This window comes from Clupea harengus, chromosome 8, assembly GCF_900700415.2.
Source record: "Clupea harengus chromosome 8, Ch_v2.0.2, whole genome shotgun sequence".
Lineage (NCBI taxonomy): Eukaryota > Metazoa > Chordata > Actinopteri > Clupeiformes > Clupeidae > Clupea > Clupea harengus.
Genome location: NC_045159.1, coordinates 20,936,621 through 20,952,945, shown reverse-complemented (window position 1 = coordinate 20,952,945; position 16,325 = coordinate 20,936,621). Strand labels below are relative to the sequence as shown.

Here is a 16,325-nt window from a genome sequence, read left to right as displayed (position 1 = left end):
TGCAACCAAGGACCAATGTGTTGGAGGCATCCCAGTTGTTGGGGTTGAGTAGACTTTGTTATGAGAATAGAGTAGATGCGTTTCAGGTTACCGTTTGGTCATTTAAGACAAAATGCACGATTCACGACTAACATTCTTTTGCCGACGTCTGAACCTGCGGACCAACCCACTCAAAATAAAGTCATACAGTATATTAAGGTCTATGAAAAGCTGTCATTTGTAACTAAAGTCCATATGTGTATGCCATGAGCAGATTCTTCAATTTTCCTCAGCACAAAACAGGGTGCACTTCCAAACCATAAGGCCTTTATGAAGACTACACTGGTATGCAAGGTTTTCATTTGTGCCATGAATTTAATTAATCTCTGTTTTTTATGATTCACTTAGCTTTTAAACAAACCTGAAGGCCACCTCAGAAAGGGACTTGTAAATGCAAATGAAAATCTACAAAATTGTAAAGAATCAGTGTGTATACTTGTTGTATCATCTACCAAGCAATGGATGTGAAACCAGATACTTTTAAAATGTAAATATTTTTTAAGCATACACTGATTACCCTACTAATTTCTTTCATGTCTCTATGAGAAGGCAGGCTAGGCCATGTTTGATGCCTTTGCAGAAAGACATGTGAAAATCCCTGTTTTTGTGTAGGCAAACATATGACAGTGTAAGGAAGCAAGAGGTTAATAGCCTTAATTTGTGTCATGTTTCTAATTTTAAGCACTATTCTCGGTGGAAGGATTTCTGCTATCCATGCAATATGTGGACATATTCTGGTGATTAGTGATCACAATACACATCGCCATGACAGCAAACCATACAAGAAAGAAAACACACACTTGTTCATTTTAATTTCTGGCTTTTTAATAAGAAAACTCAAAACACAACATGGCTGTGGCGAAAACAACATAATGTTTTTTAGTAACTGACTCTTTGCCATCCTTACACGGAGTAAAACATGTAGAAATGAAAACAAGCATTGTGAACAAAAATGCAATATGCAGAAAATGCATTTATTCAAATAAACACTGTTGTGTTGAGCCTCTAGTGAGGACACCAGACACATTTTCTTTTGGAGACCGAGTTTATTCACAAAACGTTTAGGAAAGACAAACCCCATGCAGATATTCTATAATACCTTTTTTTGTGTGAAATACAGCAGACTGAGTTGCGTTATGTGTACAATGGTCCTGTGGAATCACTGCAAATGAGTTAACAGACATCCAGCTTCCTGTGAGGTCTCAGATGAAGCGAAGTGATCGGAATAACAAAAGGATCATTGGAAATCTGTGCATAAGTGTGTCATTTTCAAAACATGGGGCTTTCTTGTAGGATCATCAGAGAGGGTAACACAATGAGGATAAGCCGTTGTCAGCGAATCTTTACAAAAATAATATCATGTTGCCCACAGTCTGGTCTGTACAGAGCTCATAAGGTCCTTTGGAGAAAACGTATTTACAGGATCCAGGGGGAGGAGGGGATGGAGAGTACGAAAAGGCAGGAGCACGGGGTTAAGGGTCACAAGGCAAGGCCTTGTTTGTTTGTGTGTGTGTGCGCACTGGACCTTCCCTGCCTGAACTTTCTCTAGATTGACACCTCATATTGTCTTCTTTCCTGTGGAAGTCAAAGAAACATCACTAAGTAAGATCATTCAAGTGCAAAGGGATCAGGCAGGGAAGTGATCTTATATTGCCCTAGATAAAGCTAATAAGACTGTACATAATTCAGACAGATCTAATGACCATAAATAATACATAACGCAACAACAGCAAAATCAGATCTGACTGCAATGTAAAATATGCATTTATGGAATGAAACCTGATCTAAATCAGAGATAAAAGAAGCTTGATTTAATTCTGCTTGATTATTTAGTGTGAGACAATACCAGAGACGATGGACAGTGAGTAAATCCTAATTGAGATGCACATATGACCTGAATACGGTTTCATGCTTACAAAACATGGTGAGACAAAAAGAAAGCCAAAAAACAATGATATGACACATGCAATTACAGACGTTGAACAGAACGCTGTCATATGCAGAGAATGGGAGAACCAACACTAGACCGATGCAAACTGTTCATATGCATAAACCTATGCATGACTTGACACGATTGGGTTCTGCAGACAATATGAGTTGTTGAGCTTCATATTGTGTGTGTATGTGTCTGTGTGTTCACTCGGGCCGCTGACAAGACACAGCGCAGATGGAGAGTCGTCATAGTCCTACACAAAGTGACAAAGACTGATGGACGGACTCAACAGAGATGCAGGATAGTGGCTTGGTCGTGACATGACTTAATGCTGACATTCAGGCCCTATGAGAGACCTCACCTCGTGGTTCCTCTGCAGGGGTAGCCAGAGCAGGGACAGACAGACAGACAGACAGACAGACAGACAGACAGATTGACACACAGACAGACAGACAGACAGACAGACACAGACACACAGACACAGGCATTGATTATCGAAGAGCACAAGCTGAGGCCAATAGACATAAAGACTAGGGGACAGGGTGTATTCTGGGAGTTTGTGTGGAATGAGAGGGACAGAGAAGGGATTTACATCGCATGGTGGAAAAGTAGTTGGATTGTGATGAAGTATTTATTCATAAAGTAAATCAAGTACTATGAGCAATTATCAATTGCTTAAGTTAAGGTGGTATTTTTCTACTTCCCCTATCCCATCCGTTTAGTGTACTTGTCTGATTTATGCAGTTATAATTCTTGTAATGTTTGAATTTTTACAAATTCAAAGAAACTTAAAGTGCATATGCCTCCTGATAATCAAACCCATCGCTTTGGTGTTAGCAGTCAGTGTCCACAAAACAAATGTAAAGAATTAAGTCTTTAAGCCAACAGCATCACACTAGTGATCATCATTAAGAACACTGTCTGAAAATAGTTGGACCTGCTTGCTACATCTTGACTGTTTTTATGTAAAACTTTTTGCTTTCCAGTCATTTTTAACTTCTTGACACACATAGCTATTATCTATATTATTTCACCCGATGTCAGACATTTTACTTCAGTTTTAACAATAGTTTTAACACAGTTTTAATTATATAATCTGAACTAAACTGTCTTTACATTAAAGTGCATGAAGATTTGCCGAGTCAAACATTTCTCATGTCAGACTCAGACAATTTAATTTCAGAATTTGCTCCCTCTCCCAATACAATTAAATGACAATTTTCAGGTCTGATGGATGAAATGTCTTAAACACTGACAAACACAAATAACATGACATGGATATGATACAGGAAGGAGCATGAGTACTCAAGTACTTTGGGATTGACAGCAAAACAAGGAGACCTGACAGTGTGAGGGTTTCTGTTGGGTCTGTCATGTTGAGGAACAAAAGCTGTGCCTCAGTGGATGAGTGCTGATGATGTGGGTGAAGAGCTCCCTCTGGTGGCTTGACATGAAATGACAGGGCAGCTCACAAACGGGGGTGATGAGAGCGAGCAGGTCGGTTCAGACGGCACCGGCTCAGCTCGACTGGGTCGTGGAACATGGCTCAGGACAAGACAACAGTGTTCTGTGAGTCCACATCCCTGAAGTTCAGGGAATCCATACTTACTCCAGCCTCATAAATGGGATTGCTAAAGGCTGACTCCTCAGTCATGTTGTCATAGGGGGGCAGTGAGGAGGTGGGCATGTGCAGAGATTTCCCTTGCAGCCTGGGAAGGAGGAAACCAAGACAACAGCATGATTCCTTCATTATACTTCATTTCATTCAACTTTAAAGGTACACCCATTAACAGAGTTTTTTTTTTTTGTGATCAACTTATTATTGACACCATTTATGCCATTAACACATGCAAGACAAAAGTATGCCCGAATACAAATTACATTCAGCTGGTGTACAACAGAGTTTTTTTTGAGTGCGCACACACAGAACAGACAGCTAGAAGACTGGTGGGAGCAATTTGCCAAATTTGAAAAAAAGAAAATTGGATTGGATTATAAATCAAACGACTTTTAAATATTATGTACATCTGCTTTTGAGGTATTCATTTACTTACTTGGAGAAGAAGACGTACATCACAAACATCACTGCCAGAACAACTGCTACTGGAAGCGTCACCGCTATGGCTATGTTGGTGCCTGTGCCTGCGTCAGAGCTTTCAACTGAATCAACAAGAGAAGTAAAGAGTCAAGTCATGTCCATAGCATCTCTACTAACATACATACATACAGTACATACATACATACAACAGTGTGTGTACTGGAGTATGACCACAACCTACCTTCTAACCGCCGCTCATTCACGTAGTCTGAAGAGGAAGCTATAGAAAACACAATAACATAGTGGAACGTGTGAAATAACATATGAAGACAGAGAACCATCATTATGCTAACCCACCTCTGGGTCAATGCAAATGAGAAAACTTGAGGATCTTAGCACACTTGAAATGATGGTATTTATAATAGTAGTGTATCTGGCTGCATAGCCTCATTTGCAGTTATGAAGCTCTGACCATTGGATGCATTTACTCTAGCAAATACTAATGCTCTCATTTACAATTCATGAGCCAACATCAAAACACAAGACCGGAGATCATTTCCCCACCACACAAAGTACATCACATCTGCATTCCAGCCCTATAAGTAATCTTCATTCATTATATATTTATAAAGATACATTTATTATGTTTGGCATTAGCTGCCACAGTGAGTCATTGATGAGGTCAGGCTTGGCAGAGGCAACAGTTAGTCATTACGGTTTTTCACAATGGTGTAAAAATGGCCTGCCAAACTACAGTTTTAATAGTCTTGAAAAAATAGAACCTAGTTTCAGCCAACTTGTACGGACAATCCTGAATTACAAAACTGTCACAATGAATGCCAGTACAAGGCCTGTCGTAGCGTACCTCTGCAGGCAGGGGGCGTGCCACTCCACTGAGAGGGGTGTCCAGGGACGCAGCGGATGGTGGCCTCCCCCTGTATCTCGTGGCCGGTCCTGCAGGAGAAGCTGAGGGTCTCCCCTGCCTGGTAGAAGGCCTTCTCAGGGCTCTGGACACCAGTGGAGGGGGCGCCAGGGTTCCTGCAGGGCTCGTACTTATCGGCTGTCACAGAACACACGTGCAGAGACGCGCAGTTTTAGATTTGGACATGAAAGGCCTTAAGTTCCTTTAAATATGCTTATATTCTACGTCTTAATTTCCACTGAAACGATGAACAACCATAATGTTGAGGTGTCCTTAATTTGAGGTGTCCTGAACATGCTTCTGCTTCCTAACATTGCTGTTTCATGACTGTCATAACTTTCATTTCAGTAGTTTCATGAATCCCCTCATGCAGTGAGTCAGATCATTCTACCTAGCACCTCTACATCATTACTACTGCAACATCTTTAAAATGTCTACATTTGGGAGCAAATAAAGACTGAGGGTTCTGTCAAAATAACTAATTTAGGTTGATCTTCTGTGTGCATAAAGTCAACGTTTTATAGAGGATGATGTGGAATGAACAGACCCTCAACAACATGAGTGGGTAAATACTGAGTCAAACTTCAAAACAGCTGTTAAAGTGAAATACTGTCTATCACGTAAATGGCAATGGCAGTTTTAATGTGGGATGAGAGCGGATAGAACCAAAGCCCTTATTGGCCGTAATGTCTGAAAACACAGCAAAACACCAGCAGGTGGCGCTGCATGATAAGAGGACCAGATCATCTGTTCACCAGCAGGTGGCGCTGCATGATAAGAGGACCAGAGCTTCTGTTCACCAGCAGGTGGCGCTGCATGATAAGAGGACCAGAGCATCTGTTGACTTACGGACACACTTGGGCAGCTGCTCGCTCCATTTGGGTTCTGCGACGTCGCGGCTGTAGCAGGTGACGAGGCTGCTCCCGGACAGGAAGTAGCCCTTGTTGCAGATGTACTGGACGCTGGAGCCCACCACGAAACGAGACCCGGTGATGACCCGATGACTGTACTCCACAGACCCAGGGTCAGAGCACGTCATCACTGATGGACACACACAGACACAGACACAGAGACTGACTGAGACAGGGGATTTAACATGTTTAAAGACAGACATAATCATTACATAGAGAGCTGTTTTATTTATTTATATATTTTTATATTTCTCATAATGGCCAAAGCTCACTCTGTCATTGTATGGCTCTGGCTTTGGTCAGCATGATCTCCTGCCAACATTATTACTATGGGTTCACATTTCAATGATATAGGACATGCAGCTGATTTATTTCAATGCACTACATAGTAAAATAGCTCTTTCTGGCATTAATTATGATTCCACTGTGATGGACATAAAGCCCTCAGCACCCTTATTTCATGTTCCTGATTGCTAAATGTGCTGTGGACGTCTGACATCAATCATGCTGATGGGACAATAAAACACGGCAATGAGACAGAAATAAAGAGGGTGAAAGGCTGCCTGCTACTGAATTACTGAGACGGTACATTTCTGAGCTGGTCAGGAAACATATCTTCAGTCCCACTTTATACCAACTGTCTATATTATAGTTTACCTGTAAGAGAAGGTCAAACATGAAGCCATGTAAGTCTTTTTTTTTTTTTTAGATTTATTTTTTATGCCTTTATTTGGACAGGACAGTGAAGTGCTGACAGGAAGCGAGGCGGAGAAGAGGTGGGGAGAGGACTGAAAAATGACATCAGGCCAGACTTGACCCTGTGTCCCCGTGGCAATGAAGCCCGTAAATGAGGGGACTTATCGGCTTGCGCCACCGAGCCCCCCAGCTATGTCATTCTTATGTAATATATATTAATATACAGTGGGGAAAATAAGTATTTGAACCCCTGCCGATTTCGCAAGTTTGACCACTTGCAAAGAAATGTGTGATCTATAATTGTAATAGTAGGTGTATTTTAACAGTGAGAAACAGAATATCAACAAAAAAATCCAGAAAACTGCATTTTATAACATTTATGACTTAATTTGCATTTGATGCAGAAAATAAGTATTTGAACCCCTAGCAAAACATGACTTAGTACTTGGTGGAATAACCCTTGTTGGCAAGCACAGACGTCAGACTTTTCTTGTAGTTGGTCACCAGGTTTACACACATCTCAGGAGGGATTTTGGTCCACTCCTCTTTGCAGATCCTCTCCAAATCCTTACGGTTGCGTTTTCAATGGGAGGGAATGAGGGAATGAGGTTCAAGCCCAATATTCCACGTTACATGACCCCATCCATAGTCCCCTCGATGCAGTGGAGTCGTCCTGTACCCTTGGCAGAGAAACAGCCCCAAAGCATAATGTTTCCACCTCCATGCTTGACGGTGGGGATGGTGTCATATTCAGCATTCTTCCCCCTCCAAACACGGCAAGTCGAGTTGATGCCAAAGAGCTTGATTTTGGTCTCATCTGACCACATCCTGTCTCCCAATCCTTCTTAGAATCATTTAAGTGTTCATTGGCAAACTTCAGACGGCCCTGTACATGTGCTTCCTTGAGCAGGGGCACCTTGCGAGTGCTGCAGTACTTCAAACCATTACGGCGTAGTGTGTTGCCAATGGTTTTCTTGGTGACTGTGGTCCCAGCTGCCTTGAGATCATTCACAAGCTCCCCCTGTGTAGTTCTGGGGTTATTCTGCACCTTTCGGATGATCACCGATACCGCACGAGGGGATATCTTGCATGGAGCCCCAGACCTAGAGCGATTGACAGTTGTTTGGTGTTGCTTCCATTAACGAATAATCGCACCAATAGTTGTCTGCTTCTCACCAAGCTGCTTGCCGATGGTTTTGTAACCCATTCCAGCCTTGTGCAGGTCTACAATCTTATCTCTGACGTCCTTGGTCAACTCTTTGGTCTTGCCCATGGTGGTGAGGTTGAAGGTGTGAAGTATGATTCTTTGGACAGGTTTCTTTTATACACGTCACCAGTTGAGATCAGGTGTACCTTGTTAGGCCTAATGAGGACTAATATGTGTGCTTCTTGGGCACATAACTGGTCATTGGGAGCCAGAATTCTTGCTGTTTGCTTGGGGGTTCAAATACTTATTTTCTGCATCAAATACAAATAAAGTCATAAATGTTATAAAATGCAGTTTTCTGGATTTGTTTGTTGATATTCTATTTCTCACTGTTAAAATACACCTACCATTACAATTATAGATCACACATTTCTTTGCAAGTGGCCAAACTTGCGAAATCGGCAGGGGTTCCCCACTGTATATATATATATGTTAACATGTGTGTGTCTGTGTGTAAGTGTGAGTATGCATGTGTGTGTGTGTGTGTGTGTGTGTGTGTGTGTGTGTGTGTGTGTGTGTGTATGTCTGTGTGTAAGTGACGGTATGCATGTGTGTGTGTGTAAGTGTCTGTATGCATGTGTGTGTGTGTAAGTGTCAGTATGCATGTGTGTGTGTGTGTGTGTGTGTGTGTGTGTGTGTGTGTGTCTGTGTGTAAGTGACGGTATGCATGTGTGTGTGTGTGTGTGTGTGTGTGTGTGTGTGTGTGTAAGTGTCTGTATGCATGTGTGTGTGTGTGTAAGTGTCTGTATGCATGTGTGTGTGTGTGTGTGTGTGTGTGTGTGTGTGTGTGTAAGTGTCTGTATGCATGTGTGTGTGTGTGTGTGTGTGTGTGTGTGTGTGTGTGTGTGTGTGTGTGTGTGTGTGTGTGTGTGTGTGTGTGTGTAAGTGTCTGTATGCATGTGTGTGTGTGTAAGTGTCTGTATGCATGTGCGTGTGTGTGTGTGTGTGTGTGTGTGTGTATGTCTGTGTGTAAGTGACGGTATGCATGTGTGTGTGTGTGTAAGTGTCTGTATGCATGTGTGTGTGCGGGTCCCTCACCTTTCTCACAGGTGGGCACGTCTCCGCTCCAGGTGAGGTCCCACTGACACATGAGCACCTCGGAGCCCAGCAGCCGGTAACCGGGGTAACACTGGTAGGTAACCACGGTGCCGTGGATCAGGTCTGGGTGGGAGGTGCTCTTCCAGCCGTTCATGATCTCAGGCAGCTCTGAACACGTGTCGTTACGGGGGACCTCTGAGGGGGGGTAGAGAGAGAGAGAGAGACGAGGTATGTGTGTGAGTAAGAGAGGGAGAAAAGGAGAGAGAGGGAAGGAGGAAGGGAAGAGGGAGAGAGAGAAAACATGGGAATAAACTATAAAGGCATAGGCATCTATTAAGATGCGAACTGAACAAAAGTCTGTAACTGTGTTGCTGCCCAAACACTGCGGTGGGTTGAAATGAAAAAAAAAAAAAATGAAACGATAATAGTAGCAATTTTAAATTTAGAGAGATAAAGTTGACACTAATTTGCATGTGTGAGCCAGACATGATTAAGATGCAGTAAATTCCAGATCTATTTTAAGCAGGCCCAGTGTTCAGGTCCAGTGACATTGAATTCCACCATCTTAGATTTGCATTTTTGATCTCTCTGGTGATATTGTCCACCAGACTTAATCAGCTGTACTCAATCCTTACAAAGATCATCTTCCATCACTAAAACTCTCATTTCCAACAGCATTTTTCAGTAGAAACCACTTTCTGATAGTTGCTGAATGATTTCGACCTACCAAAGAAATGTACCACGAAACCGTTGTTGTATCCGTAGATGTTGGTGGCCGGGTCGGACTGGAACTGGATGGTGACGTCGGCCATGGAGGTGTAGAGCTTGTAGCGGGGCAGTGTTCCACTGTACTGGCCCAGGATGTTGGCCGTCAGATCGTCTCCGTCGTAGAAGGTCAGCATGTCGTTTTTACCAAGATGGAGGCTGTGTAAAAATAAATAAATAACTAAAATAAAAAAAACAAATCGACAGAGACAGGCATAAATAAAGCTGTGAAGCGCTATGCTGTATTTTGTCTTGGAGTACCTTGAGCCATAGAGGAGCTCAGTGACATTTTCACTGCCATTTGTGAAATGCTAATCCTAATGCTAATGCTTTTCCTTTCTACTGCTTCTGTGTTATTTTATGCTATGCATTATACAAATAAAGTTATTTCTGTTGTTGTTGTTGTTGTTTAATCTACTGATATAAAAGGACACTACACCCAAAACTGACAACACAGCCATTATTTACTCAGCCTTATGCCACTCGCCTGCCACTACAAAGTCATCCAGAAAACTGATCAGTGACCAGGCTACTGTGGCCAAAGGGTGATCACTTTCACACTGCTATCTAACACCTTTTATGTCCTGCAAAAAAAATTCTTCTGGCATGACTCGATAATGGCCGCAAAACTGGGTGAAGAATCAGTTCCAAGAACCTGCTCCCTTCTTTTTACACACATTTCATTTGCGGCGATGACAAATATAGATTGATGGAGCTGATGGAGAATTTCCATTACAAAATAGTCAGCCATCACAAAATATGAATTAAGATGTATTCCCTCTGTTCTTTGACAAAGGAAGTGTGAAAGAAATCAATGGAAATGCTCAGTCATCTCCACTCTCTAAGGATCAGCAGGGACATCTGAACTGGCCTAGAGAGGAGAGGAAATTAGATAGCAGCTTATTTTCTTATTTCTCTTTTGGAACAAGACAGCTGCTTATTTGAAATGAAGGGAGAGAGGAGGAGGTGGAGAGAGGAGGAGGTGGAGAGGAGTAAGGAGTGAGGAGACGTGGCCGTGAACTAACAGGACGTCTCCTCTCTCTGATCCCTGGTCTTGGATCTCGAGGAAAAGGAACTCCACGTCTGTGTCTGTTTTAATATTCACTGAACAGAGAGCTGAGGCAAAACTGTAGGCTTTCTTGCTGAGGGGACCAGTTATAGTGCGTTAGCCATGAGGACAGACTGTAACTGAGTCAGAGAGAAAGAGGAAAAGAGGGGTTTAGGCCCAGCGGCGTGTAAGAAAGGAAGAGGGGTTTTGGCCCAGCGGCGTGTCGGCGGAGACCCTGGGGTACCTATCAATCACCTGCCCACCAAATCATCTGAGGAGGCACTCTCCACTTCCAGATTGCATTGGTGCAATCGAGCGAACATTCGAATGGCAGCAGCATAGCGGGGGGCCTGAACAGACCCACCTCTGAACTGGCCCAGTTTTGGCCCAGTTTTGGCACGACTCCGGCGTCTCACAGCCAGGTCTGAACCAGTGTCAGCTGCACCCCCCCCCATCCATCCAGCCCTCACAGGAGGAACTTTTAAAACGATCGTAAGGATTCCCCCACTTCCTCCACAGAGATTAACACTCCCTCCCGCACGACTGCTCTGCCGGCAAATCACTTTCCTAATCTGTCCCCTGGGGACCTGCTGACTGACTGGTGGGCTCTGGCCTCGGAGGAGGCTAAGGGAGGGAGCATCTTCAGCACACTAGTGTGTGTGTGTGTTACTCATATGGTGTGAGTGTGTGTGCGTGCGTGCGTGTGTTTGTGTGTGTGTGTGTGTGTGTGAGTGTGTGTGTGTGTGTGTGTGTGTGTGTGTGTGTGTGTGTGTGTGTGTGTGTGTGAGTGTGAGTGTGAGTGCATGTGTCACTCTGATAGGTGATAGGATCCTCTTGTGTGTGTGTGTGTGTGTGTGTGTGTGTGTGTGTGTGTGTGTGTGTGTGTGTGAGAGTGTGAGTGTGCGTGCATGTGCCACTCAGATAGGTGAAAGGATCCTCTTGTGTGTGTATGTGTGTGTGTGTGTGTGTGTGTGTGTGTGTGTGTGTGTGTGTGTGTGTGTGTGTAGTGTATGCGCATGTGTGTGTGTGTGTGTGTGTGTGTGCGTGTGTGCGTGTGTGTGTATGCGTGTGTGTGTGTGTGTGTGTGTGTGTATCACTCAGACAGGTGGCAGCTCTCTACTGACGCAGCCCTGGAAACATCCTACAAGAGGATCTTACAGATTTCACTCCGTTCACTCTCCCCTCAGCTCAACAGGTTCTACCTAAATGTGTATGTTTTATAACCTGATGGGTTCCTGATCATGTTAACCCTATAGAATATGTACTCTATGTATGTGTTTTAGAACCTGATGGGTTCCTGATCATGTTAACTCTATAGAATATGTACTCTATGTATGTGTACAGAAAACAGACATGATAGATCTGGACTATGTGCTCACACCACCAGCGGTACCAGGACCCCCCCCCAGGAGCACAGAATGTGATCAGATGTAAACTTTGGATATACAATATGCACATGTTAAAAGAATACAGTAATAATAACAAATATCATTATAAATAATAACAAACTCACACACGCACGCACACGCGCACACGCACACACTCACACACACACACACACACACACACGCACACGCACACGCACACGCACACACACACGCACACACTCGAACGCACACACACACAATCATCCATGTCTGTGATGTTTTCAAGGCTGTCATTATGAATTTCTGGTCCTCAATAGTGACTTGGCTAGAGCATATCTCAATAGTGCCTCTCAGTGCGGTTCTATCGGCACTCCTTCCCTGCGCAGGTGTGTGTGACCTGCCTGCATGTGTGTGTGTGTGTGTGCGTGCGTGAGACCTGCCTGCATGTGTGTGTGTGTGTGTGTGTGTGTGTGTGTGAGACCTGCCTGCAGGTGTGTGTGTGCACAGCTGAGCTCGGTTTTAATGAGCACGGGGCAACCCCTCCAGTTTCTGTTAAATCAATTAATCAGCCGTCATTATACACACTGCTCCCCTGTAATTGCCAGTTGGATGATACAGCTCGGTAATGGGGAGGGAGTGTGTGTGTGTGTGTGTGTGTGTGTGTGTGTGTGTGTGTGTGTATGTGTGTGTGAGTGTGTGTGTGTCTGTGTGTGTGTGTGTGTGTCTGTGTGTGAGTGTGTGTGTGTGTGTGTGTGTGTGTGTGTGTGTGAGTGTGTGTCTGTGTCTGTGTGTGAGTGTGTGTGTGTGTATGTGTGTGTGAGTGTGTGAGTGTGTGTCTGTGTCTGTGTGTGAGTGTGTGTGTGTGTGTGTGTTTGTGTGTATGTGAGTGTGTGTGTGTGTGTGTGTGAGTGTGTGTGTGTGTGTCTCTGTGTGAGTGGAGGCATGCTCATTAGTAATGAAAAATCAGTGGGCTGTACCCCTGTAATGAGCTCACTACCCCCAGTCTGCCACCGACCCCCCACCACTGTCCCCCCCCCCCCCCCCCCCCTCGCCACCACCACCACTGTCACCACCACCGCACTACTTCCTCGTTCATTGTGACAGGCCTCAGCGTACAGACACGGTCAGACTGAAGCCGCCGCCGCCATTCCATCCTCGGTTCCGTCCATTCATCCATTCTTGTGTTCTTTCTTTCTCACTCTCTCTCTTATACACTTACACATTCTGGTGTGACCACTGCTGAGGAGAGGTTAGGAGGGTATAGAGAGAGAAAGAGAGAGAGAGTGTAGAGAGAGAGAGATAGAGGGTGTGAGAGAGAGAGAGGGTGAGAGAATGTAAGGAGAGAGAGAGAGACAGAGAGAGTAGAGAGAAAGAGAGAGTAGAGAGAGAGAGATAGAGGGAGAGAGTAGAGAGAGAGAGAGAAAGAGAGAGTAGAGAGAGAGAGAAAGAGAGAGAGGGTGAGAGAGAGAGTAGAGAGAGAGATAGAGACAGTAGAGGGAGATAGAGAGAGTAGAGAGAGAAAGAGAGAGAGAGAGAGAATGTGTGTAATGAGAAGTGAAATGTGAGCGACCCCTGTGCTTTTAAGGCCTTCCTTCCTGGATGATGTGAGGGGTTTGCCTGCTCTGAGGCTCTGGGCTGGTGACATGTGACATGCCCAGTGATAATGGCCCATATGCCGCCACAGGACTAATGTGCTTGTTTGGAGCAAGGAGGTGCCAAGCAGATTTCCGGCGCCCACTGAGCCACACACAGGAGGACTGACCCGCGGGGCACACACACTCACACACTCCCCAATCTGTCACGATAAATCTGCTCTCCTCTGCACAGAGCCAGTGTGTGTGTGTGTGTGTGTGTGTGTGTACGTGTGGGTATGCGAGTGGGTCTGTGGGTCTGTGCGAGTGTGTGCGTGTGCGTATGAGTGTGTGTGTGTGAAGAGACAGAGACAGAGACAGATAGAGAGACACACAGGGATCTCCTTTGGCACCTGCAGCACAAAGAGGGACGGGAAATAAGGTGATGTGTGTGTGTGTGTGTGTGTGTGTGTGTGTGTGTGTGTGTGTGTGTGAGTGTGTGTGTGTGTGTGTGTGTGTGTGTCTGTGTGCGTGTGTGTATGTGTGTGTGTATGAGTGTGTGCCTGACAGAGGGGATAATGAGAGGGAGTAAAAGAGAGGGAGCGGGAGAGAAAGCGAGAGAGAAGAGTATTTAAGACTGGGATCTCTCTGGCACCTGCTACAGAGTGCACACAATCCTCCCAGCATATGTGTGTGTGTGTGTGTTTGTGTGTGTGTGTCTCTCTGTGTGTGTGTGTGTGTGTGTGTGTGTGTCTCTGTGTGTGTGTGTGTGTGTGTGTGTGTGTGTGTGTGAGAAGAGTATTTAAGACACAGCTTAAGAGAGCTGGGATCTCTCTGGCACCTGCTACAGAGTGCACACAATCCTCCCAGCAGCCACTGCTGCTGATGCAAATGACACATGACTTATTCTGACAGCTTGTAGTGCGATACAGCCATTCTGCCATTCATCACCCTAATGGGGCAAGTGATCCGCGATGCCACACACACACACACACACTAACTCATGTACACACACACACACACACACACACACACACACACACACACACACACACACACACACACACACACACACAGACAAACACACACACACACACACACACTAACTAACGCACAAACACACACACACACACACACACACACACACACAGACACAGACACATACACACACACACACACACACACACACACACACACACACACACACACAGATATACACTCATGCACACACTAACACACACATACTGACATACTGATGGGGAAATCTTAATCAGGGCACCTAAATTATCCAACACCAGAGTAATCTATCCCAGCCTGATACGAGTAGGACCTCACACACACTCAGTCAGGACCTGTTGTCATGTTCATACATATGATCTATGTTCAGTGAGACTGGGGATGGGGGGGGGGGGGGGATGAGAGCTGGCACGTACACTTGGATGTCCAGCATGATCCTCTTGTCCTCCTCCACGTGGATGTCCCAGATGCAGTCCTGGCCCTTGTCGTAGGCCTCGGGCCAGTTTGGAGACAGCACCACCCCCGCGGAGTCTGTGATCTCTCCACTGCAGACGGCTAAGGAGCACAAACACACATGTACACACACACATGCACACACATAGACACACACACACACACACACACACACACACACACACACACACACACACACACACACACATTCACACATAGACACACACATGCACAAACACACACACAGACACACATGCATGCATGCACACACACACACACGCACACACGCGCACACACACACACACACACACACACACACACACACACACACACATGTACACACACACACACACACACACACACACACACACACACACACACATTCACACATAGACACACACATGCACAAACACACACACAGACACACATGCATGCATGCACACACACACACACACACACGCACGCGCACACACACACACACACACACACACACACACACACACACACACACACACACACACACACAGACAATCAACAACTAAATTTCAAAATGAAAAATAAATCAATATTCAATTTTGAGAAGTTTAAACATCATTATTATACACGTGTGAATCCCTTAGATCTAAATGTAATAAACACCTAAAATCGAGGCCATATAAAGCTCACTTGATTAATGCATACCAGTTATATCAACAACTTCTCTGAGGAAAACCAAAATCCTCTAGCAAGAGACAATACAGAATCCAATGTGTGTGTGTAACAGAATAGAACAGAATAGTCGAAAGGAAGATCTCACAGAAAAAGAACACTTAACCTTAATCAACTGAACTGGAACTTTAGAACTGGAACAAGAAATTACTTATTCCGGAATATTCCGGAACTGTAAACTGAAACGCTCATCATCAACATTACTCTCTGACCCAGAGCACCGGTAGAACCCCGGGTAGAACCCCACCCACCTCTACATCCGGGCTCGGTTTCGTTCCACTGTGGGTTCTCTGCGTCCACACACTCGATGGTCACGGAGCCCTGCTCCAGCGTGTAGCCCGAGTCGCAGGAGAACTCCACCACGGCTCCGACCCCGAAGGCCACATCGCTGCTGGAGAAGTTCCCGTACTTCACAAACGGCTCGTAGCATGAGCCCTGTGCAAAAGCTGGTCAACACAAAGCTGGTTGTAATATCATATGAACAGAGAGTGGAGAGTAATATAGAGATATAGCATCACAGTTGGGCATCATTTAAAAGTGCATGTCCAAGCAGTTTGGAAAGGCCATCAAAACCATGCCTCTCTCCAGGCTAAGCAGCGACTGTGACACTCG

The 16,325-nt window shown here is 44.9% G+C and overlaps 1 protein-coding gene across 4 annotated transcripts in view; it reads right to left on the bottom strand.

Annotated features, from left to right (window-relative positions):
* Positions 1-842: 842 nt before the first annotated feature.
* sez6a (seizure related 6 homolog a) overlaps positions 843-16,325 on the bottom strand; it is a 109,504-nt gene continuing 94,021 nt past the window's right edge. Inside the window, exons 8-18 of one of the 4 annotated variants that reach the window (XM_031572281.2) lie at positions 15,965-16,159; positions 14,969-15,107; positions 9,512-9,708; positions 8,785-8,979; positions 5,782-5,973; positions 4,876-5,070; positions 4,252-4,290; positions 4,027-4,132; positions 3,582-3,681; positions 2,334-2,345; positions 843-1,614 (exon numbers count right to left, since the gene is read on the bottom strand). In XM_031572281.2, coding sequence (XP_031428141.1) covers positions 1,585-1,614; positions 2,334-2,345; positions 3,582-3,681; positions 4,027-4,132; positions 4,252-4,290; positions 4,876-5,070; positions 5,782-5,973; positions 8,785-8,979; positions 9,512-9,708; positions 14,969-15,107; positions 15,965-16,159 — 1,400 coding nt within the window. In that variant the 3' untranslated portion in view covers positions 843-1,584. Of the gene's footprint in view, positions 2,346-2,381; positions 3,682-4,026; positions 4,133-4,251; positions 4,291-4,875; positions 5,071-5,781; positions 5,974-8,784; positions 8,980-9,511; positions 9,709-14,968; positions 15,108-15,964; positions 16,160-16,325 lie in introns of those variants that run through there. The other 3 variants (XM_031572280.2, XM_031572282.2, XM_031572279.2) reach the window with 3 other exon arrangements.